At 38.0% G+C, this 24,811-nt stretch overlaps 3 protein-coding genes across 4 annotated transcripts in view; all 3 read left to right on the top strand.

The window, feature by feature from the left end:
* LOC124641749 (cGMP-specific 3',5'-cyclic phosphodiesterase) overlaps window positions 1–24,811 on the top strand; it is a 141,153-nt gene that overhangs the window by 52,897 nt on the left and 63,445 nt on the right. The window lies entirely within an intron of this gene.
* Window positions 14,742–19,931, top strand: LOC124641740. Its single transcript, XM_047179907.1, has one exon. The coding sequence runs from the start codon at window positions 14,742–14,744 to the stop codon at window positions 19,929–19,931; it is 5,190 nt and encodes a 1,729-aa protein (XP_047035863.1).
* Window positions 20,445–23,761, top strand: LOC124641741. The gene is made up of 2 exons (XM_047179908.1): window positions 20,445–20,898; window positions 21,437–23,761. Exon 2 carries the CDS (start codon window positions 21,440–21,442, stop codon window positions 23,759–23,761), a length of 2,322 nt encoding a protein of 773 aa, XP_047035864.1. The 5' UTR covers window positions 20,445–20,898; window positions 21,437–21,439.

Genomic DNA, 24,811 nt, shown 5'->3' on the forward strand with positions numbered 1-24,811 from the left:
GAGTCCCTAGATCAAGTTGGCAACGGTACCTGAAACAACATTCTATAAAGGATTTTTAGCGCAGATTTATAACCTCACAAATTTTCACTGACGAAGAAGAACAAAAATTTACAAATTATACATTACATGGTATGTCCAAGCCTCCCTACCATAGGGAGCATTGGACACTTTTGACTTAGTTTATAAAAAAAAAATCGGTAAAAAAACTTTTAAGTAAAACGGTTTTATCTTATGTGCACTGAAAACTAGAAAATAAAAAATAGTTACATATCTGTCAACCTACGTAGGTGGTCCCGGTCATATTAGACTAAAATAAAAACGTGGGGCCCATAAACTATTGCTGTAGTACCTCTTCTAGAGGTATAATAGGTGTGGATTGCATCGACTTACTATAATCGTAACTGGAGATTTTGACAATCAATCATTAATAATAGAAAATACACATACCTTTCATTAGTTTTCTCTTTATAACGATCCGAAACCGCAACAAAATATTTAAGTACTTTTACGAGTGTTTGTTCTTGACAACTCACAGAAATGACAGATAATAGTCTATGGATGAACACCGTTACCAGTCGGTAACGTAAACTACCCAATAAAAAAAAACAAAACTATGATCAAATCAGAATAAAAGGATCCCCCTTTTATTCTGATTTGATCATGTCTCCCAACTGCCCATCTCTCCCCTACCTCCCCTATAGATAGACAGATTTTGACAGATCTGCCAAAATCTCGAATTTAATTTAGTTCAACTTGTCAACACGCTCGAAAGAGTAGCGCTAGTGTAGTTTGACAATGTCAATCACGAAACTTTAAGGTAGAATTCCGTGGGTCGCGATTGTCGCAGCCGCGCGCGACAATAGTCAACCTATGAAAATGTATGGCACCGCAGCCGCGGGCCGCGACAGTCGCGCGCGGCCGACGAATTTCGTGAGCCGCTCGCGGCCGTACGCTTCTCAACATGGTCTAGCGCTTAATAACATCTATAGAATTTTAGTAAAACCAGAATTAAATAGTTGACAATGCCGCGAGCAGCTTACGAAATTCGTCGGCCGCACGCGACTGTCGCGGGCCTCGGCAACGGTGCCATACATTTTCATAGGTTGACTATTGTCGCGTCCACGGAATTCTACCTTTAGAACGAATGCGAAGTGAGAGTGATGTCGAAGTGAGTTGTGAGATTTTATAGAATCGACGTACTGTATACTTGAAATGTGACTGATCGGTTTTTATATAGAATCCTGAAACTTTGTGAATCCATGAAGGTGTCGGTTCTTCGTGGATTCACATGAAGGCACTGTGCCCGGAAGTATAACTTTTTCTGTGTATTGTTCAAATGCTTCTAAAATTAATGGATGATATTTTATCGAAACTAATAAATGTTTGCTTAGTTACCGACGCTATTATGTGCATCTAGTATTTGTATTGATACATTAAGGCCCTAATTCTCCATTCCAATTAGAGATTTTTTTTTAAACCACTGTTTACTACGAATTTTCACGTACAATTTCCGACATTTATACTGTCAGTAAACCTTACTTGTCCCATATAACCAAGGCTTTAGAAACAATCTAATTATACTTAGTTCATGTATAATCAGATTCACTAACAGACATACATACATACATACATGTGTATATTATACATGTATACATAGCACGAACAAAACCGCACACTAATGCGTTATATGTATGTATAAGTTATGTATTACCACAATTTACTAGCTGCGGTCGCTAGCGTAGAATGGAACGTTCATTAATAGCTGGTAATTCTTATTTGACAATATAGAGTAAGAGGCAAGTGATGAGCCTTTATTTTAGAGTGGAAATTCATTGAATGACGTCTCTCTTGATGTGGGTGTAGCGTAAAGGAATGTAAGATACAGCGTTTTCACGCACACTTGCGGATTTTCCATTTATTGGATATCGGATTGTTTAGTTTTTCTAAGTCGAAAATCAGCTGCTGCTAGTGTGAAAACGCTTTTCGTTGTTTCGCTTACTAGTTATTAGTAATTTGTCAATTTCTCGTTCATGTATTTTGTGATTGTCACCATGACAAGTCATAAAATATGATGATTCCTCATTAGGAATGAACCATTTTTGCTTGAGATTTGCCAGCCCTGTATTCATTTCCAAACTCCGGTAAACATATTTGGAAATGAAATACATTTCCCAATTTATTGCTACGTATATTTTAAAATACGTAAGTCTAAATATAAAATGATTCAATCTCAGTAAGTACATAAATAAACGTAGCGACTTATTAATAAATTCCTCAACTTCCCCCGAGTTTTGAAAGTAGCTCCACTTTCTTTGGCTTCCGGCTTTCATCTCTCGTTGGCAGTCTTCCCAGCCTTTTAGCGAGGGCCTACGGAAATAGGTAGCTACGATGTTGGTATTATGACCATAATCTAAAAAAATATATTATGTAAGGTAAACGAATTCAGTTATGTTTTTTTTTTAATATAATTTCTGCCAGAGTTTTCACTCGCTTCCTGAGGAACCTGCTTTCCATATCCGGATAAAAAGTATTGTTGCTCTGGTGTATAAGCTGTATTTCTGCCAAGTTTCATAACAATCCAATTAGTAGTTTTTGCATGAAAGGGGCCCGTTTATCTAAACATAAATCAATACATACATACAAAGTTTCGCGTTCATTATATTAGTAAGGATTTCCCATTTAGAAAGAGATTACCATTTCTGGTGCAAATGGAGACAGAATTTTTAACAAAATACTACTTTCATCTGTTTAAATTCACCCCCAATTCTATCGACCCCATTCTACCATATTCCTTTTCCAAACGAAATTCACCAGCCGCTTTAAGTCAAGATTTTATCCAATATCCTGACTAACTGACCTCCTCAGACATACCCGTGAACATGGAGAATAAAATGACTAGTGGAGGTGCCATAACGGAAAATCGCCTAAGAAAGTAGCGCGGCAAAATGCGGGTGAGCGGGGGACGAGGAACGTTGCTGTTTTCGCACTTATACGCCTTCTTTGGATATTACCATTTTTTGTAATACCAAAAAACGTTGACGAAAATCGATGTGTCAAAGAACCCGAACGCCTAATTAGTTCACTCGTAACTGGTCATTTTCGTCATAACCACTGTACGAATTTGACCTAGAAGAAGACCCACCTTAATACGCCTTCTATGGACCCGGCCATTTTTTGTAATATCAGAAGTCTGAAGAAACTCGAACGCTTCGTTAGTTCACTCGTAACTGAGCGTTTTTGTCATGCTCACCTACGAATTTGACCTAGCAAAAGGCAGCCTGACCTACCTATATTATGGCATCTCCGCTCTTTCCTTACTCGGTACTAGGGAATCATAGAGCATCTGCGGGCTATCGATTCAATTACCCGCTCTCTGCATATTCAGTGGAATTAGCTGCATGCGACTAGCGTTTAATGGCTTTTTTGATTTAGTTACCTCGGCGGTTATGCACGCCTGGTACTTTTAGGTTGGTGGTACGTTATTAATTTTGTAATTTTCTAATGGAAAGTTAATAGAAGGGTGAGAAGAGTTAAATAGATTTACTAGGTGTTTTCTGTGGTTCCATTCGCGATTCGATGCATTAACTTCCAGCACCTGTACAAAAAGGAGCTTATATCCTGTCTCAGGGTCCAGATTATCTGTATGCCAAATATAGAAAATCGATTCAGTAGTTTTGTGTAGAGTAAGTGAAAGCTAGACTTAAATAGACAAACAGCGTTATCTTCTTCTTCCCTGTTCCTCCTGCCCTGGTCCCGTTGTATAGGTACATAATATTAAGCAAGGGAAATTGTAATAAATTATTTGTATTAATTATTCGTGTGTCAACCTTCCACATCGGCTGAGACCTCACTAAGATGCCCCTTCTGTTCCCAGGCAAGATTTTTTAAAGGAGAAAGGGGCCTGAAGATACACTTAGGCAAAGTCCACAAGATGCAGAGTGTATCTCAGTGCCCCTTGACCCCTCAAGTTACTACACCTCCAACAAACCATCTCCTCTGGAACTCACTATCAAAATTAAAAAGTAACACCCCCATACTCAAAAGAGTGCCCAGGGGTGCAAGGCGGACTGTTGCGTCAAGTCTGGCCCAATGCGTCCGCCTCGCAACCCTGGAAAATTCAGAAAGCGCCTGGGAACAGTTGCTCACCCTTCCCTACCGCATCCTACATGTTGACAAAACTCAGATAAATAAAAAATCATTAACCAAGCAAATTAAACTAAATTGCAGCCTTTCGACCTCCATTTTCGTCCCAGACACTTCAGTAAATTCCAAATTCACCTCCAAGGACTTGTGTCAACATGTAGAGAATAAATTAAGCGAGGGTGACATAAGGGGTGCTGATGGGATCCTTTTCAGCAGCAATGTGGTGGCGCCGTACTCTCCAGAAACACTTGCCGCTCTGGAGAGTAAACACCCGGCTCCCTCGGATGACCTCACTTTCCCCGACCCTCCAGATATAAATTCCGACCACCTCACCGTTACAGCCCAACAAGTAGCTGGAGCCATAGCTTCTTTCAGGACCAGCTCTGCCGGCGGCCTCGACGGCCTGAGCCCTCAACATCTGAAGGATCTTGTAGGTTCGGGCGCTGGGGAAGCTGGTGAGTCGCTTCTGGGGGAACTTACGGCTCTAGTTAATCTTATGCTCTCCGGCGGTGTGAACAATGCCGTCGTGGACGTGCTTTACGGAGCGAACTTATGTGCGCTCCGTAAAAAGGACGGCGGCATTCGTCCCATTGCCGTAGGGTGTACATACAGGCGTATGGCAGCCAAAATTTGTTGCAAGCACTATCATGACGTGCTTGCTAACAAATTTCAGCCCCTGCAACTCGGATTTGGTTCGAAAGGGGGCTGTGAGGCTGCTATACATGCTTTCTCCACATTTTTAGACTCAAAAAAAGGTGAGGTCATCCTTAAGGTTGACATAAAGAACGCTTTTAATTCTGTTAACAGGGACACCTTGTTGGCCGAGGCTAAAAAAGAATTACCCGAAATTTATAGTTACCTTTGGCAATGTTACAGGCACCCTTCTAAATTACCATACAAGGACCATGTTTTGGAATCTGCAGTTGGATGCCAACAGGGTGACCCCCTTGGGCCGGTCATTTTCAGCTTGGCTATTCACCCCAATAGAGAAACTAAATTCAAAATTTAACGCTTGGTATTTGGATGACGGGACCCTAGGAGGAGATAGAGAAACTGTTTACCAAGACCTCATATTCCTAAAAGAAAAATTTCATTCGATTGGACTGGATCTAAATTTATCAAAATGTGAAATTTTTGTTCCTGACACCCCGGACAGACAGACAGTCATATCAAAATTTAATGTGATAGCACCTCAAATTAAAATTCAGGACGAAACATCATTGCACCTCCTAGATTCACCTATTTTGGAAGAAAGTTTCACAACATTCATAGATAACAAAATTTCAAATTTTAATGACATTTCGGATAGAATTTTTAAAATTAATCTTCATTCGGCTTTTACCTTAGTAAAATACTGTTGTTTTGGCCCAAAATTTATATACAACCTTCGCTCCTCTCCCTTATGGAAGCAGCCACATCTTTTAGACAGAATTGACCAAATTATCCGTTCTACTTTTACATCTGTTTTTAATTTGGCCTTGGACGACCGAGCGTGGCTTCAAGCCACCCTTCCGATCAGATTCGGTGGCCTCGGTGTCCGCAAAATTTCCAGTTTAAGTCTACCAGCGTTCCTATCCTCGGTCTGCGGCACTAAGGAGTTGACCAGAAAAATTTTAGCCCCTTCACTGGTCGATTCTGAGGTGCCGTGTCTGATTGATGGCATGAACGCCTGGAAAGTGGCTTGCCCAAACACAGCCTTCCCTGACAACCCGGCTTCCCAGAGACAGTGGGACGAGCCGCTCTGCAGATTGACGAGAAATAAACTAATTGAAACATCTGTCAATACTGCTGAGCGTGCCCGCCTACTGGCTGTGGGAGAGTGGGAGTCAGGGTTATGGCTTCACGCACTGCCGTCACCCAGCGTTGGGACCATGCTGGGTGACACTACATTCCGGCTCGCTACATGCCTACGCCTCGGCGCTCCCACTGCGGCTCCGCATCGCTGCCAGTGCGGTGAATCTGTGAACCGCCTTGGGCACCATGGTCTTTCCTGTAGCAAAAGTGCTGGTCGCATGGCACGACACGCCAGCATAAATGACATTATCCGTCGTGCTCTTGTCACCGCCGGAGTGCCAGCCATTTTAGAACCCAGAGGCTTGGCCACGACGATGGCAAGAGACCAGACGGGATGTCTATAATGCCTTGGAAGATGGGAAGGTCTTTGGTGTGGGACGCAACCTGCGTCGACACCCTTGCACCTTCCCACCTTCCCAGTACGGCGAGCTGTGTCGGTGCAGTTGCTGCAGCCGCGGAAAACCTCAAGCGGCACAAATATGTAAACCTCACCGGCAATTGCATTTTTGAGCCGTTTGGGGTTGAAACCCTGGGACCATGGGGCCCAAGTGCCCACAGACTCTTTCGAAAAATTAGTAAGCGTTTAGTGGAGTCCACTCATGACCAAAGGGCTGGCCTATACTTCGGTCAAAGGATATGCATTGCCATCCAGCGTGGCAATGCAGCCAGCCTTTTGGGCACGATCCCAGCTGACAGCGATGCGGATGAATATTTTGATACTTAGTTTTAATATTTCCCTATAATAAGATCATTTTGTAAAACTATTGAATAAAATTATTTGGAGGTGGGGTAAACTTATTTAAATCTACAAAGTGAAAATCTTTAGTGAAAACTAGGTAAACTCGTCATCATTTTTATACATAATTTTAATATAAAACGTTTTATCCTGCAAACCAGAAAAGTTTTGTACAAAATTAAAGTCCCGATTACATAGACCGCGATAACCACATCCGTATATGCGACACGTAAATTGGAGCCTCACACGGATTTTAATTAAGTCCGTGAGAAGGTAATTTAAAACTTAAATGACGAGAGTCGTGTGAAAATTAACTGGGTTTTCATACCTTTGCGTGTATTTTAGTGAAATTTCCATTAGAGGTAGCTGCGGTTAGGGTTTGGTGTAAGAGGATTATTTATTTATTATATTAAAATTGTTTTACAATGCAGTAATAATATAAAAAGCAGTTATAAAAATCCTTCACAGGTTAACACAGTTAAAATCCCAACAGTAACATTCCGCGAAACTTTAAAATCATCATTTATTAAGATTCCCCTTTTCCTTATAATTCCTCATTTTGTGGTAATCGCAGTAAGCGTTATCCTCTTCCATATTTCTCCGTCTCACAAGTAGCATCATTTCTTTAGTTCCTCTATATCCATCCACAATTAATTTTATTTTCTTTAAAAAAAGAGTGTCCATGGAGTTTCTTGCCGGTTCTTCTCCATGAGACCAACTCTTTGCAACCGTGCACCTAACTTTGACGTTTCGAAAGAGCTTTCATAGATACATTTGAAAAAAAAAATGAGTGAGTTTGAATTCATGCTCAACACCATCTTCAGTATAAATATGATCCTTATTTCTCTGCATAACAGCCGGTTTCGAAACCTAACTTAAACGAACAAAGTAATAAAACAAATTCCGTGATGATGAATCTATTCGTTGAATCAGCCCGCGAATTCATTAACAACATTCTTTATCCAGAAAACCGAGTACCAGGCATTCATGAATCCAAGCGATATGTTCTATGAGTAACCAGTCCCCTACATTACCGAACAAAGCCGGGTGGAACGATTGTTCATACAAAACAGCTGGTTCAGAACAAGATTGCTTTGTTTTACTTTTTAAAGCAAGTGCATCGTAAATACCTAGTGTTGTTAGTGCAGTAATTTGCTTGTGGTCGTCATCATAATATTGCATGTGAAGCGTCATGCTGTCTGGTGACAAATGCCTGTCAAAAGTAGTTGAATAATTTTATTGGTTTCATTGCATTACTTACCTGTTAAAAACTGCATTATTAAATTAATTATGAATTTATTATTGGAAAAAAATATGAAATTAACAAGATATGAAGTGACGGATGTTATGAAAAATAAATAATTAAAATCTCTATGTACTCGTACAGACAAAGGAGGTTTGTCTTGTACACGACCAATATTGTAAAGAGTTTGTGAGTTAGTAAGGCGACATCTCTGATTCTGCTGAACCGATTAAAAAAAAACTTATCAACATAAATCTAGGTAGGTACTTTACATATTTTGTGAGTGAAATAGGCTATATTTTATCCCGGAAGTAAAACCTTCGGAACGCGAGTAAAGGCACGGAATCAAATAGGTCTTCAAAGACAGAAAACAGTTAAGCGTAGGGCAGAAAGAAGGATCAACTTTCCTTTTCACACATCAAACAAACTTTCCGAATTAGCACAAAATAATGAATAACCTTCAAGCAGGAAACACTGGCATCTACCAGGCTGTCATACCCGCAAGGAATGATAACCAATGAGTAAGAACGCGTGGTTCCCGCAACTTGGTCCGCATGACACACAGATCACACGCGCTTGAGGAAAATTAACACGAATTGTGTTCACTAGTAATTTAACTGTTCAATGAACGATTAGTTTTGTGTGTAAACATGAGGTCGTGGACCTTATGGTTAAGGTCAAGTTTTAATTGTTATGAGTAGTCTGTAATCAATAATTCAATGATATAAGGTTGTCACACACCTAAGATATTATTTACGTGTTCCACATTAATGTAAGCTTTAATTAACATACATTTAAGCTTCAAAAATATTTCAGTCTTTGGACACACTTCCGTTTATTTTAAACTAAAATTAGGTTTATGTTTATTCAAATATTGATTTAGATACTATACGTGATCTTTGTTGTTAAAAGTCGTGATATTAAGTAACAGAAGTTCTTTAACAAATTATTTTGGAATAAACAGCATACAATTATTTAAAGGCGTTCAACCTTTGAACATTTCATTTTAAATCCCCCAAAAAATGCATTTCCAGAATTAATTGATTTACATAACAAAGCAGCTAATTAGCAGAATTCTTCTCATAATCAAAGACGGAAATGTTGAAATTACCATTTAAACAATTTGTGGGCTAATTTCCGGAACATAATGATTTCTTGGTAAATGCTGAAGCATCGTTTCAGATGGTTTCAGTACTTCCTATACTTTGTGAACTTAGGTATTTTATTATTTGAGTGAACACGTGCGAATTTTCTTTGAAAAAGGAAAATTTGCATTTAAAAAGATGTATTACACTTGAAATATTCATAGGTTTTATACATTTTGCTGATATTACCTGAAAGGAATCTTTTAGGAAAGGTTTCTTTGCTGGACCTTTTGTGCGTTATATTTGTTTTATAACAAAGTTTAAATAATATTTTACAAGAGATACCTAGGAATTCTGATTGGCATCTGCCTAGCCTTTTCCTTTGCTGAGAGCGGCTTCCAATATAAACGATAGTACAAGTGTTTTGCATAAAACTCAAGCTCTTTGACTTATCTGACCTCTTCAACTGAATCACTCAGACAGCGCAAACCCCTTGGCAAGACAGAATGTCAGACTTTCTACCATTCCACATCCGGGGCTCAAAAATTTTCATTTCATGACAAGATGGGAACTCATTCATACATGGACCTATGTGGCGATTACTTTGCCTCAAGCTCCGAGCCGAGTAAGGCAGAAGATTTTTAAACACAATTTTTGCCACATGGTTCACTCACATTTCAGGCCTACTAAATTCACAACACACTACGCTGCACCCTTTCCTAGAAGCTCAAGTCCTATAAAATTTCATATTCTATCCAAGTAGTAAACATGAGAGTGTATACATTATGCTTATGTACGATTAATATTAATATAGGAGCTTTCATCGCATGAATTCAGGCCGCACTGAAACATGCATTAAATTTTTATAATATGGCGGTTTATTGGAATACTCGAGTTGCTAGTAAACTGGTTATGGGGTAGTGGCACGTGCAGAGTTTCTTGCTAATATTTTTGAAATGCGATCAAATTATGGGTCTTTTTAAATAAAATATTTACTCCAAAATACTGAAAGGTGACTTAACTTCAAGTTCTAGAGTAGATTTCAATCCTAGGAACTTACGCAAATGTAGGTAACTATGACAGAATGATGTTAGATCCGCTATCCGTTTGATAAAATAAATAAATAAATTATTTATTTATGCAGTAGGTAGTTACTTAAATGCTGAAATGTATCAAATCGTATGTTTTTCCGCCAAAGCTAATATATGCAATTTTCCAACAAGAATCTGTAGTTCCACGACATAATAAACCAATTTCTCTATTTCTCCGTATCCTAAGCCAATATATTCAGTACAATCGCGACGAGAGCCGTTCCCATATCTCCAGCGCAATGAGTGACGTCACAACTATCCGGTAAGCCTGATCCAATCAGATTGTAGCATCCAGCCAGTTCCAATTTTAAATCTGATACGGCCAGGATTTGTGCTCGAATTTCAAATGTGTGTTCTATGTTTGAATTTGTGTTGTAACTGAGGGTTTCTATAATTTATCTATGTGTGGATTTGCTTAGATACGAGAGATAGAATTGTAACATTAGCATTGTAAATGCCTATCTCAGATAGGTAAATGAAAACCGTCGTAATAAATGGACAGGCCCACTGTTGACGGTGATGAAGTTGAGTGCGATACCACGTCTCCATTATTTACTGTAGAGATAATTTTGAAGATTTCTGCGCAAGATTTGATCATCTTCTTTATGACGGTACACGCAAGATCTGGGAACAAAAGCCTTATTGATTGGCCCTATATTTTCATTCGGACTTATACCGTCTTACCACAAAAACTTTTTAACGTCAGTTTAAGACTTGTCTAAAAAAATGACAAATTATGACGTTGACATAAGGTTCATTTTGGAGACACATTTTTTTTAGCCAAGTGTAAAACAGTTGTTAAAGTTTTTGTAGTAAGGCCAATATTATTTAAGGACTAATTAAAAAATGTCTTCGACAAATAGCAGCAATCTCTTCAATAATACCCAACAGCACTTAAAACCATAAACCAACACCATTCCATAATTTTCCCTTGATTAAGACGAACAATATCACCACGAAGGTGCCACCATTGTGACATCAAGCATGAGGTAATTAACAGCTAGACAGCGCTGCACGCGATCCTGTATCTAATGTTCCACACTTCCTTATAAACTCCTAGCGACCTGCCCCGGCTTCGCACGACATAACAGTATTTCCCCACTATTTAATGTACGCTATTATACATATAAACCTTCCTCTTTAATCACTCTATCTATTAAAAGAATAGCGCATGAAAATCGGTTCCGTAGTTTTCACGGGGACAGAAAAAGCGACCTTGTTATACTAAGTACTATGTAATAATAGTGATTAGCTGTTTTCCCTCACTTTCACCCGCGTCTCGTGGTAACTAGTGCCCGTATAGGGCTAAAATATAGCCTAGCTTTTGCCCGCAACTTCGTTCGCGTGGAATAGTGACTACCAGCAGATTTTTGATTTGACCAATAGATGGCGCTATATGTCCGGAATATTTTTTTTTTTGTAATAAAAACTATCCTATGTCCTTTCTCAAGTTTCAAACTATGTCTGTACCAAATTTCACACAAATCGGTTCAGTAGTTTAGGCGTGAAGAAAAGACAGACAGACAGACAGACAGAGTTACTTTCGCATTTATAATATTAGTTTGGATGTTACTCGGGAAGGGTGTTTTTAAATCAGTTCAGTAGTTTTGGAGAATTTAGGGTACAAAACAAACAAAAAAGGTTGCTTAATATTACTTAGTAGCGAAACAGCGTCAGCGCTTTATTATCAGATTGTGACTGACTATCATTTTGCATGAGAGCAATGAGAAAACATTTTTTTTTTTTTTGAGAATTTTTATGTTTCCTGAGGACCTTGTTTTGAAAGAAAACGTTATTATCAAAGAGATGAAGAGTGTGTTTAAAGTCGCTAACCTCTCTTTCGGTGTTAGATAGTCTATGTATGGGAAAGGCAATATACCTATGCTCGTATTAAATATATCTCAATCTTCATACAAATGATAACAATTGTGTTTACTACATATTATGAAGTATATAATTAAGAGGCATAATGCTAAGTGGTGAAATCTGTAGTGGTCATCATAGTGTAAGTAGGTGCAGATAAATAAATAACAATGTCTCAATGGGCATAATGGTTATAAGTAGGTACTCATAACAATTTTTTTAAACACTTGAAAACGTGATGAATATGCGCTAAATTCTAAATGAAAATTAAAATTTCTACTCCGAAACGTGAAAAAAAATGTAAGTAAGTGAAAAATTAATATCACAGTAAGTAATAAACAAACAAAAAAAATGAAAATGAAAACCACCTTTTAAAAGAATTTCCCTGGAGTACACGTCGCACTTAGTAGATTGAAATAATTAATTCATTTCGTTAAATTAATTCATTCATACAAAAATGCTAAAGTTCAACTGAACTCCATTAACGCAGATCATTTTTGAAACTAAAAAAATATTTTTTTTTATCCAAAGGTAAATAAATAGTCCGATGTATTTGTGTTGCCTCTATAACAACAAATACTGAAAACTAGAACAAATTAATGTTCCGTTTTGCGTGTCCGACTCGCTCTTGGACAGTTTTTTTTTTTCTACTTATATTCGATCAAAGATTCATTATTTCCTTCAAGTAAACAAAAGCAAATCGAACTGACCAATTGCTTACAACATGTTGTCGTCCAAAGCACCTACATTATCCTGTCTTAATGGGGATTTCACCTGATTTTAGTGACCTCCCCCCCCCCTCCCATCCCTGTTCATCCCGTAAGTCATCCTACCCACCTTCATCCTGTTTTTGTTATTGGCGGAACAAACACAGGATTTATTGTTACATACCTTGGCTTTTTCTATTTCGCGTTGTTTCTTTTTAATTTTATTTTTAGATTTATTTCTGTAAAGGTGGCTTCCTTTTGTCGTTTATTTTTGTTGGTACTTAATTTATGGAACATTTTCTCAAAAAGGCTCGATGTTTTTATTTTAATGTGACTTTGCTGTAATCGAATAAATAAATTAGGTTCTACGATACTTTTTTTATTTTCCCGATATTTCGGCTGAATTTCGCCGACCGTGGTCATTGGTGGATTGGTACACAGGCGAGGCTGAAACTTCAGGAAATAAACAGGTATCATATGTTGTACAAATTATGAAAGTTTAAAAATCTATACATATAATAAATCTGTAGAAAAGTAATTTTTGTACATTTAAGAAATTGACAAAAAAAATAGCCAGCATGTTAAAGGATAACTAACAGAACCCATTTCCATCATTTTTGTCATTTTTGTCTGTTTGTCTGTTTATCTGTTTGTTTGTTCGGGATTCACGTAAAATCTACGAATTAAATGCAGACAATGCTTATATACAAAAATTCTACGTAACTTGGGGTATTACTTAGTTTTTGTTTCATCGAAATCGATTCACTCTATCAAAAGATATGATTAATTTTGTGAATTCAAGATGTAAAATATTACGACACGCAATCTATTTGTCAAAACTGTACATTTGAATGTTGTACTTATATTAGTTGATCGGCCTATTATTAATCTTTACACAGAAAATCACACCTTTATAAGTAACTTCGGAAGAAAAAAAAAATAAGAAAATATTGTTTAGCCAAGGTTAAAGTAGCTCCATCTGTGGTAAATAAAATACATCATCAATTTGTCAAAGGAGCGAGGTGGTAAATGACAATATTACCATACATTCTTTATAGGGGTCATTGTCATAACCGCGTAAAATTTTGTTACAGACAAAAATCTAAAATTTTAATATAAAGTTGAGAGCTTATTCTTATTTTATAGTAAAGATTATAATTAATTATTTATTAACGTATACTCATAATTACAGATTGTTTGGGTAACGAAATCATAGCGTGAAATATTCATATTCGTATTTAAATCAATAAAATTGTCGCATACCTCGATAGATGGCGTTGTCGTCGAATTAGATCGCGCTATGGTTTCGTTACAAGCAAATACGTATGTAAGTTAGAATATTATTTTTTTGTGAGATCAAAACGCGAGCATTGAAATAGGCAATATACTTGTAAATTAATAATAACAGTATTTAATTGCCATCCCCTCCCAAGTCGACCCTCGGTCTCGTACATGGTCCTTAGGAGTCGGATGTGGTCGGGAGTGTTTCGTGGTGGTTTCCGGTGGTGGTAGAAATTACCACCCTTCGCTTCGTTACTGGGCAGTGGATCGCTGTCCAGAGCATCCCCTTCAGTGGGTACCAGGTGAGAGGTGCCAGGAGCTGGGGGTGGAAGACCGGTTGGCGCAGGGTGCATCCAGTGGAGCGTGGTGCAGCACTACTGGTGGCAGCAGCAACCGGAGGGACGAGGCAAGGGAGGAGAAGAGGTGCAGCTCGTGGCCACGAGAGGGCGCCACTTGTACTGTGGCGCAGACATCACAACGGGGCATCAGCAGTTAGTGTCAGTGAGTGAATCAGTGGATAAATCGTGAGTACAATTATTTCCAATTATTATCAGGAAGATTAGTTGGAAATTTCCAAAAAAGTGAAAGTTTATTGGAAATTAATTTCCATTATAAATTAACTTAGTAAATTTTTTAGTAGTTTGGACTTGTAATAGTTTTAAGTGAAAAGTGGTTGAGACGGGGAATCCATGCCCGATTTTGGGTTCAGTGAACTTCTGTTTAAAGACTTGTAAAATTTTAAAGTTATAGTTTAGTACTTTGTTGTTCAAATAGTTGTTTACGTTTTATTATTACATAATGGAAGCGTTTAGTGATCTGCAAGATGATATTAAAGCCAAAATGTTAAAAGCTAAGGCTAATTTTAAGAAGTCCCCAAAGGAAAGATTAACGACTTCTTATGTGGAAACCAGGCTAGATAATTTAGAACAACAGTGGTCTCTATTTTCAGACACTCATACTAAAATTATAAGTCAAGTCAAGAGATCAGATTTGTATAGTTCAGACTACCACAAAAATGCAATATATGATGATGTAGAAGAGTTGTACGTAGAATATAAGACTGATTTAAAAGAGATGTTATGTAAATTAAATTCGAATAAACAAAGTGTTGTTGTATCTGGTCAAAGTTCAGCTACACGTTTCAAGTTGCCTGAAATAAAAATTCCTATGTTTTCGGGTAATTATACGGAGTGGCAGACATTTAGGGACTTGTTTTTAGGTCTTGTGCACGAAAACAAGGCCCTAGATGATGCCCAAAGGTTTTACTATCTCCGAGGTCATTTGACAGGAGAAGCTGAACAGCTATTGCGAAATATTAAAATGTCGTCCGATAGTTATCAAATTGCTTGGGAAAAGTTGGACAGTATGTACAATAATAAACGGTTTTTAGCTAACGGCATCTTGAAACGTTTGTTAAGTCAAAAGAATTTAGTGTCTGAATCGGCTACTGAAATTAAGAAACTTATAAGTACAACGTCAGATTGCTTAGAGTCAATAAAAAATCTAGGTATTGATGTTTCATCCTGGGATATATTGATTATTCATATTATAAGTATAAAATTAGATAAAGATACTCGAAAGGCCTGGGAGTTGAAGGTAGCCTCAGAGCCATCTGATGATTTACCAACTTTTGTTCAGTTCTCGGAGTTCTTAACAGGTCGATTCAGAGGTCTAGAAAATATAGAAACTAAGTTAAATAATAGTGATAAGAAAGTTACCAAGTCTTTTCACATTGTTAAAAAAAATGCTGATCACACTGCGTCTTGTTTATATTGTTCTGAAGATCATAAAATATATTTATGTAAAAAGTTCGGTAAAGAAACTAACGATGCCCGTCGTAATTTTGCTCTGGAAAATAAGTTGTGTTTTGTTTGCCTTCTCAATAACCATTCTGCAAAAGCCTGTAGAAACACTCTTAGATGCCAAGTGTGCAAACGCCGCCACCACACGTTATTACACCCAACAGGTGTTTCGGGGTCTGGTGTTGGGGAAATTAATAATAATGCTCGCGAGGAAGCCTCATCGTCTGCTGGTAGGTCGGTGAAGGAGGATACAAATAAAAATAGTAGTGAAATAACCGTTCAAGCGGAGGGGTCAAGCAAACCGATAGTGTCATGTCTTTCGACAGGAAGAGGTCAGAAAACTGTGCTCTTAACTACGGCTTTGGTTAAAGCTGAGTCGAAAGAAGGGAATTATCAGGTCATTAGGGCTTTGCTAGACCAAGGGTCACAGGGTTCTTTCGTTACGGAGTCCACAGTTCAATATTTAGGATTGAAGAAAAAGCCATCAAGGCACACTGTATTAGGTGTAGGGGGTGAAAAAAGTGTAACGTCTAAGTTCACCGTTGATATTAAGTTGAGGTCAAGAATAGATCCGAATTTCCAGGTAGGGGTTAATGCTTACGTACTGAAGTCGGTCACCGCCCTTCTTCCAGCTACGAGAGTAGCCAGGATAGAATGGATAGATTTGACCGAGGATGATTTGGCTGATCCTGAATACCACAAACCTAATAAAATTGATATTTTATTGGGTGCTGAGGTTTACAGTCAAATTATCCAGGAGGGCATTAAAAGAAATATAACTGGAACTCTATTGGCGCAAGATACTAGTTTTGGATGGATACTGTCGGGATCTTGTGAAGTGGATCCTGAGTCAAATGTTCATTCACACATTGCCGTGATGCACTCCAGTGTTCAAGCCGATGACATGTTGAAACGATTTTGGGAGTTGGAAGCTGAACCATCTGGAACAAAGAAGATACTCACGGAGGATGAAATTAAATGTGAAAAAATATTTACGGCTACCACAAAGCGGAATAGCATGGGCAGATACATTGTAAAACTGCCGCTGCGTGATTCTGACCCGGTCAGTAAGGTTGGCGAGTCTAAGTGCATTGCTGAAAAAAGACTGAAGAGTTTAGAGACAAGGTTAAAGAAGAACAGTACATTAAGAGAAGATTATGCTAAGGTTATGCAAGAATATTTAGATTTGAAGCATATGAGAAAGATTACAGAAAAGGAAAAGGATAATAGTAAAGCAATATACTTACCTCATCACGCCGTCATCCGGGAGGATAAGGAAACGACGAAAGTGCGTGTCGTATTTGATGCTTCCTGCAAAGGAACAATGGGAATGTCACTTAATGACAACTTATTAATTGGTCCGACGTTACAAGCTGAACTCCGTCATACGATTATGCGATGGAGAACCCATCCGATATGTCTTGTCAGCGACGTCATCAAAATGTATAGAGCGGTACTGCTTGATAATTCTGATACAATGTATCAACGGATACTCTGGAGAGACGATCCTGGAAAGGAAATAGAAGAATACGAGTTGATGACCGTCACTTTTGGTACCGCATCAGCACCATACTTAGCGGTTCGTACATTACATCAAGTTGCGTATGATGAATGTAAGGATAAGCCGCAGGTGGAGAAGATAATTCTTAATGATTTTTACATGGATGATTTGATGACGGGAGCGGATACTACAGAAGAGGGATACAAAATCTACATAGAGATGAACGAAGTTTTAGCTAAAGGCGGCTTCTACTTGCAAAAATGGAGGAGTAATAGCAAGGCATTATTAGATAAAATCAGGGAGGGTAAGTGTACTACAGATGACGAACTAAAGATAAAAACTGACGAGGTTACAAAAATACTGGGACTTACCTGGAACTCATGTGATGACGTCTTCCAGTATGCCGTAAAACTTCTGACGGTCACTGCACCTATAACAAAAAGAAAAATTATCGCCGAAATAGCGCGGTTGTTTGACCCATTAGGGTGGCTAGCGCCTAGTATTGTATTAGCCAAAATATTTATTCAGAAATTGTGGTTAGCAGGTTTAGAGTGGGATCAAGAAATTCCTAATAATTTAGTACAGGAATGGTCTACTTACCATCGCAACTTACCTTTCTTGGGCGAGGTTAGAATCCCACGATGGCTGCATATTGTCGCTAACGTAAAGCAGGAACTCCATGGCTTCTCTGATGCTTCCAAAATGGCATATGCAGCTGTCATTTATCTCAGAGTTATAGATGACGAGGGAAAAATTAACATTTCTCTGGTCACGTCGAAAACAAAGGTGGCACCAATTAGACAAGTGTCTATACCAAGGCTCGAACTATGTGGGGCCGTTCTTCTGGCCAAATTAATGGCTGAAGTAGGAGATGTAATGGGTATCCAGAAGTGTGATTGGCATGCGTGGACAGATAGTGAAGTGGTACTGGCTTGGCTCAATAGTCATCCGAGCCGCTGGAAGACGTTTGTAGCCAATCGTGCTTCAGATATTTTAAACATCGTGGATACTTACCACTGGTCACACGTGTCATCTAAAGAAAATCCTGCAGATTGCGCTTCCCGTGGTGTGTGCCCATCTGAATTAAAATCTACGGCTATATGGTGGAATGGTCCGGATCTGTTGCGACAGGAAGTGATTGAATATAAAAGACCGAAGCATCTCGCAACACATTTGGAAGAAGTCAAGGTGCACACGACTGCGTTAGATACAATTACCATCTGGAATAAGTTTTCGAAGTTGTCAAAATTAATTAGAGTCATAGCGTACTGCAAGCGGTTTCTGAATCTGAGGAAAAATGCAACTAATAAACATAGCACAAAAGAATTAACAAAGCAGGAGCTGGACGATGCTACGAACACTTGCATAAAAAGATGCCAAGAGGATTTTTCGGAAGAATTGAAGGAATCAAAGAATAGTAAGAAAAAGGGTAATCTGAAGTCGTTAAATAGCTTTATTGATTCTGATGGAATTATAAGAGTTGGAGGAAGACTAGACATGTCTCAATTGGATCAGAATCGCGTACACCCAATCCTCTTGCCAAAAGAATCTTTTTTGAGTCAGCTTCTGGTTGCTGACGCTCATGCAAAAACCATGCATGGGGGCCCGCAGCTTATGGTCACATATTTAAGATCCAAGTATTGGATTATCGGGGTTAAATTGCTAGCCAAAAAATATGTGAGGAACTGTGTTACATGCATTAGGTATGCAGCCAAAACTCGAACTCAACTTATGGGGCAACTACCATCAGCACGTGTAACACCAAATAAACCTTTTTTATGTACAGGAGTGGATTATGCAGGACCCATAAATATAAGAGTATCGAAAGGGCGTGGGAACAAATCATATAAGGGTTACATTGCACTCTTTATATGCATGTCTACTCGAGCAGTTCATATAGAAGTAGTTAGCGAGTTGAGTACCAAGGGGTTCTTGGCTGCGTATAAAAGATTTGTAGCTAGGCGTGGTCGCTGCGCCGAGTTGTACAGCGACAACGGTACAAATTTTGTAGGTGCTGCGCGTGAATTACTTGTTTTATACAATGCCGAAAAATCTAATTTTAACGCCGAGTTAGCAGAGTATCTTGCTACAAATGGCACGGAATGGCACTTCATTCCTCCTCATGCACCAAATTTTGGTGGTCTTTGGGAGGCAGGAATAAAGTCCACTAAGTACCACTTAAAGAGGATTATCGGTAACACAACTCTGACGTATGAAGAAATGGCTACGGTGCTGGCCCAGGTTGAAGCGTGCCTCAATTCGAGGCCGTTGTCATATGTTGAGGATGAAGATAAGGTCGATATATTGACCCCAGCTCATTTTCTGATTGGAGAGCCAGCGGTTTTAGTTCCGGACTCCAATTATGAAAAAGCGAATATTAGCAGTTTACAACGCTGGCAGCTCCAACAGCGAATGATGCAGGAGTTCTGGCGACGTTGGTCACATGATTATTTACATCAGTTTTTACAAAGACGCAAGTGGGCTCACCAAATTCCTGAACCATCTGTTGGAACGGTAGTATTAGTCAAGGAGGACGACATGCCTCCCGGAAAATGGTTATTGGGAAGGATTGAGCAGAAGCATTGTGGACCTGACGGAATTGCGCGGGTAGTAACTTTACGCACGAAGGCCTCAATTATTAAAAGACCTGTGTCTAAGTTATGTGTATTGCCAATGGCCAAGTAAAGTCAGATATGTTATAAAGTTTAAGTTTGTGTTTTAAGTTAATGTTTATGTGATTTTTGTATTGTAAGTTTAATAGTCTGAAACACTGGTTAGTCTGTCAACGTCTATTTGCCTTTTGTATACCGTTTTGTTATTATTGGTTTATATTTTTAAGCTATTGCATAGTTGTTTGTGTCATAACATGCCATTGTTGGCATGGTGGGCGGCCAGTAATAAGGACATTTTGCACAATGTCCTTGGTGGGCGGTATGTTTGGGTAACGAAATCATAGCGTGAAATATTCATATTCGTATTTAAATCAATAAAATTGTCGCATACCTCGATAGATGGCGTTGTCGTCGAATTAGATCGCGCTATGGTTTCGTTACAAGCAAATACGTATGTAAGTTAGAATATTATTTTTTTGTGAGATCAAAACGCGAGCATTGAAATAGGCAATATACTTGTAAATTAATAATAACAGTATTTAATTGCCATCCCCTCCCAAGTCGACCCTCGGTCTCGTACACAGATGAAATAAAAATAAACTTTCTACAACACAATTGTTATAGAAAAGTCAGCCTCGGTGGACTGTTACCGCTCACCCTCTTCATACAAATTCGACCATTTATAAAAACCTTCCAAGTAAACTTCACGTTCGAGTATGTTTTCCTAAATTAGACATTTTAATCACTTCAATAACTCAATAATAAACATTATGGCTTAAAAATAAGTCACTTTTAGCGTATAGTATAATGTTATTAAAAGCAACATCTATTTGGTGGACGACATTTATTTTTACAAAATATTTGTGATAACAATAAAATGTTGTGAACGGAACGTTATTCTCGAACGCGTCCAATAGTCAGCTGATCGAGCGCAGCGCCATTTTGTCGCCGGCCGAACAAGATCGAAGTTATTGCTCCTCGTTAAAAATCGCAAATTGTTTCAAAGTTGAGTGTGTCTTTTCGGTTCCTTGTGGATTTTGGTAAGTAAAACCTAAGTAATTCATTACTTTACTTTATATGTTAGAATTGTAAGTAATTAATCTATTTTCAATTGCAACTTCAACATAACCTCAAAATACTGCTTGGTATGAAACAAATTGCCAGAAAAATCCACTCGGTGGACATCTTTTTGGTGGGCCGTGTGTCCACCAAAAAGACGAATGTCTACCGAATGGATTTTTTTTTTTTTTTTGCTTTGTTCGACCGGGTTCTGCATGCGGGCTTTAACAGTAAAACTAGATATTTCACTGCATAATTAAAATATTGTCTTCGGAAAGCGGTTTGATACATACAAATATTTACTAGATACTTGTTTGTTTTTTTGCAATTTGGGTTTCTAAATTGGGTGATTAAGCAGGTATAAGCAAACATTTTAATCGCATTTGGATATCATTATCAGGATGAAATCTGATGATTTTTAACATCTGGTGGTTGACTTCAATGTGAGATATTCGTGTTTTGCTTTATCAATAAATCTTTCTTTTTGCTTTGCTCAAGCTCGTTCTCTTTTATACACAGGCAATGGTTAGAACTAGAAATAAATTGAGTGAAGAAGAAAAGAAAAAGAAACGACGCGAGCAAAAGAAGTTAAGTATGAGGAGAGCAAGAGAAAAAATGAAGAAAGACCCAGTAGCGTTAGAAGAAAAGCGGAAGAAAGATAGAGAGTACTACTATAGGAAAAAATCGCAAGGGGAAATTAAGACAATAAATGATTTATCAGAGAGACAGCAGAGACAATTAAGAAACAAATGGAGAAAGGATGCAAAATTACGTAGAGACAGACTGAAGTTACAAAGAGAAACGGCACGATTCACAGATGAAACCCCTCCAACAAGTTCAGCTAATTCATTGACATCAAAATCAACTTCCCGGGCTGCAGCAGGCCGGGCTGTAGCTGCGAAAAATAAACGTCGACTTAAATTAGAAAATCTCATGCTAAAATCTAAACTGAAGATTGTAGAAAACAAGCTGTCTAAGTACAAAATGCGCTTAAGTAGATTACAGAACAAGAAGAAAAACAAAGAAAGAAAAAATAAAACGAAGGTAGTGAAAGAAGATTTGAGTGACGCAGTTCAAAGATTTTTACTGAGTGACGAATCAAGTCGTACCACAGCTGGAAAAAAAGAAACTATTACCAGATTTAAACAGAAGAAACAGATCCGGTTCCTCAATGATTCTCTTCTCAATCTGCACAAAAAATTTGTGACTCAGATGAATTTACATACGTCGTATAAAACTTTTTGCCGATATAGGCCGTTTTGGGTCTTGAATCCAAAAGTTACAGCACGTGAGACTTGTTTGTGTGCAACACATACCAACATGGAGTTGATAATAAAATCATTAAAAAATGCCCGTATGATCAATGAAAACTCTGCAATGGCAGTGTGTAAATCCATTTGTTGTGAAGACATGAAAGAAAACTGTCTGGAACGAAAATGTTTGATATGTAGACACAAAAAGATAACATTCAATCAATTTACACCAACAGATACAATAAAATATGAGAGATGGGTCACAAAAAAAGTTATGCAAACGATTAAAGGTCACGAAAAACTTTGCCAGAAGACTATCAAAGAAACAGTGAATACGTCCAAAAGACAACTGATGAACCACTTGTTGGACAATATAGAACGTTTCATGAAGCATACTTGCAATATGTTACATCAGTTTCGTGTCATCAAAAATATTAAAATAAATATGTCAGCATGCGAAGGCTTGTTGCATATTGACTTCTCGGAAAATTACAATTGCAAGTATTCTTCAGAAATACAATCGGCCCATTTTGGTGGATCTAAAGACCAGATTTCATTACACACTGGAGTATTCTATTATGCTGACGAAAATACTGAGGAGAAACGCATCGTTACAAAGTCTTTTTGTACGGTTAGCGAATATTTGAATCATAGCCCTACATATATTTGTGCTCACTTAAAACCAATTATTGCAATGATAAAAACATTAGTGCCTAATTTAAAACGTCTCCACGTTTTAAGTGATGGTCCCTCGACGCAATACAAAAATAAGACCATGTTTCATTTGATTGCTGCTTACTTGGCTGAAGAAACACAGGCAAATAATATAATGTGGCACTTTAGCGAGAGTGGGCATGGTAAAGGGGCCCCTGATGGTGTAGGAGGGTGCCTCAAGCGAACGGCTGATAAGCACGTAGCTAAAGAAAATGATATAAGCAATATCGATGAATTTATTAAATGTGTACATGAGAGCTGCAAAGGAATTGAAGTTATAAAGATCGATGATACTACGGCCAAAGAAATTGAGGTCAAAATTAAAAACTGCACTATCCGGCCTTTCCGTGGCACTATGCAAGTGCATCAAGTAACATGGGACAAAATTGATCCCAAAATGCTCCAGTTTCGAAGGCTGAGCTGTATTACTTGCAATCCTGGTGCGTCGTGTTCTCATTATGATCTAGGTTGTATAAGTCTTGACTTACCACCACAAAACTTACACATTGAGATACCTGCTCTTGCCAGTTCGCGCTCTACGCCAGTTCAGAGTTGTCCTAGCCCCTTTTCAAATCTACATAGCCCACTGATGAGTCCAAACTGGACTCCTATAGTTCAACAGTTGTGCCTTTCAATCGACGGAAAAAAAAACTGTAGCTCAATAGTTGATGAGACTGAAAGCAATGATCCTGAAAAATCAACTTCTTCAAAGATCCTGCGTGGACTAAAAAGTCGAAAACGCATTCGGTTTGCCGATGTTTACTCTGACAGTTCGTGCTCACCACCTGTTTCAAGACCTGAAACACCAGCAGAAGTACACCAGAAGCGTTCTCAACGTTTTTGGTCATCATCAGAGGAGGATGATATATTCTTTTAGTCCACCAAAAAGACATAATCTTTTCGGTGGACAAGTTGTTTTATTTTATCTTTATTTTGTTTTTGATGACACCAGGTTGTTTTTTTTTTATTTGTGTTTATGAGGAGATTCGATTATTTCCATCGAAAAAGAATTAAATTATTTTGTTTTTTTTCTTACTTAATTATACATTGCGTACATTTGGTGGACACTCGTGTCTTTTTGGTGGACCTATAAAACTGTTTTTTTCAAATAACTATGTTATTTCTTAATTCTGATCTCAGACAATTATTTAGTATTGTTACAATTGATCTCATTTATTAAATGAATGTACATTTCTTTAAAAATATTAGATTTTTTTATTTTTTGCAAACTGAACCCCCTTATGACAATGACCCATAGAGGATTATTATTTCAACAGATGGAGTTGTGTATTTTCCGTAATTCACCATATTTTAACACGTAGTGTAATTTTTCGATAGACATTTCAATAGTGTTTGTCAGTTTGCCGTGCCACATCAAAATCCAACTATAATTATTACCTTGATGAAAAGAAAATTAATAGTTCTCAGCCAAATTTAAAACGGTGTCATCTAAATTATTTTTTGAACATTATGTCAAAAATGATGACTTTAGTGGAACAATTAATTATCATTTAAAGTTACAGATGGAGTTCATATCAGGATTTTCTCATAAACATAGTTTAGCTTATCTTCCACTAATGTGGTGGCCTTAAAACAAATTACTTTGAGTGAGTAGTATTAAGTAGACCTTAATTATTTTTTCTGATGCAAAATATGTAAACTTAATCCTAGAAGAAATGAGGATCTATCTCTCGCAAGCGCTGCTAAGCGTGAGGAAGGTAATGTAGGATTCTGTAGCTTTAAAAACAAGCCCAGATTCAAAGTGCAGATAAGAAATGGGAGCTCTCTCTATTTAATACCATACACACGTAAAATGCTTTATGCGTCTGAAAACGTACAAATTACGCGCCGCATACCAGAGACATGCTTACTTTCAACTTCTGATCGCAAATACACTGTTCACGATTACGAACAGTCTCAGTAAGAC

The sequence above is a fragment of the Helicoverpa zea genome, chromosome 23 (genome assembly GCF_022581195.2).
Source record: "Helicoverpa zea isolate HzStark_Cry1AcR chromosome 23, ilHelZeax1.1, whole genome shotgun sequence".
Taxonomy (NCBI): domain Eukaryota; kingdom Metazoa; phylum Arthropoda; class Insecta; order Lepidoptera; family Noctuidae; genus Helicoverpa; species Helicoverpa zea.

Coding starts and splice junctions, on each gene's coding strand:
- LOC124641741 (XM_047179908.1), top strand. CDS start 21,440: ATGGTTAGAACTAGAAATAAATTGAGTGAAGAAGAAAAGAAAAAGAAA.
- LOC124641740 (XM_047179907.1), top strand. CDS start 14,742: ATGGAAGCGTTTAGTGATCTGCAAGATGATATTAAAGCCAAAATGTTA.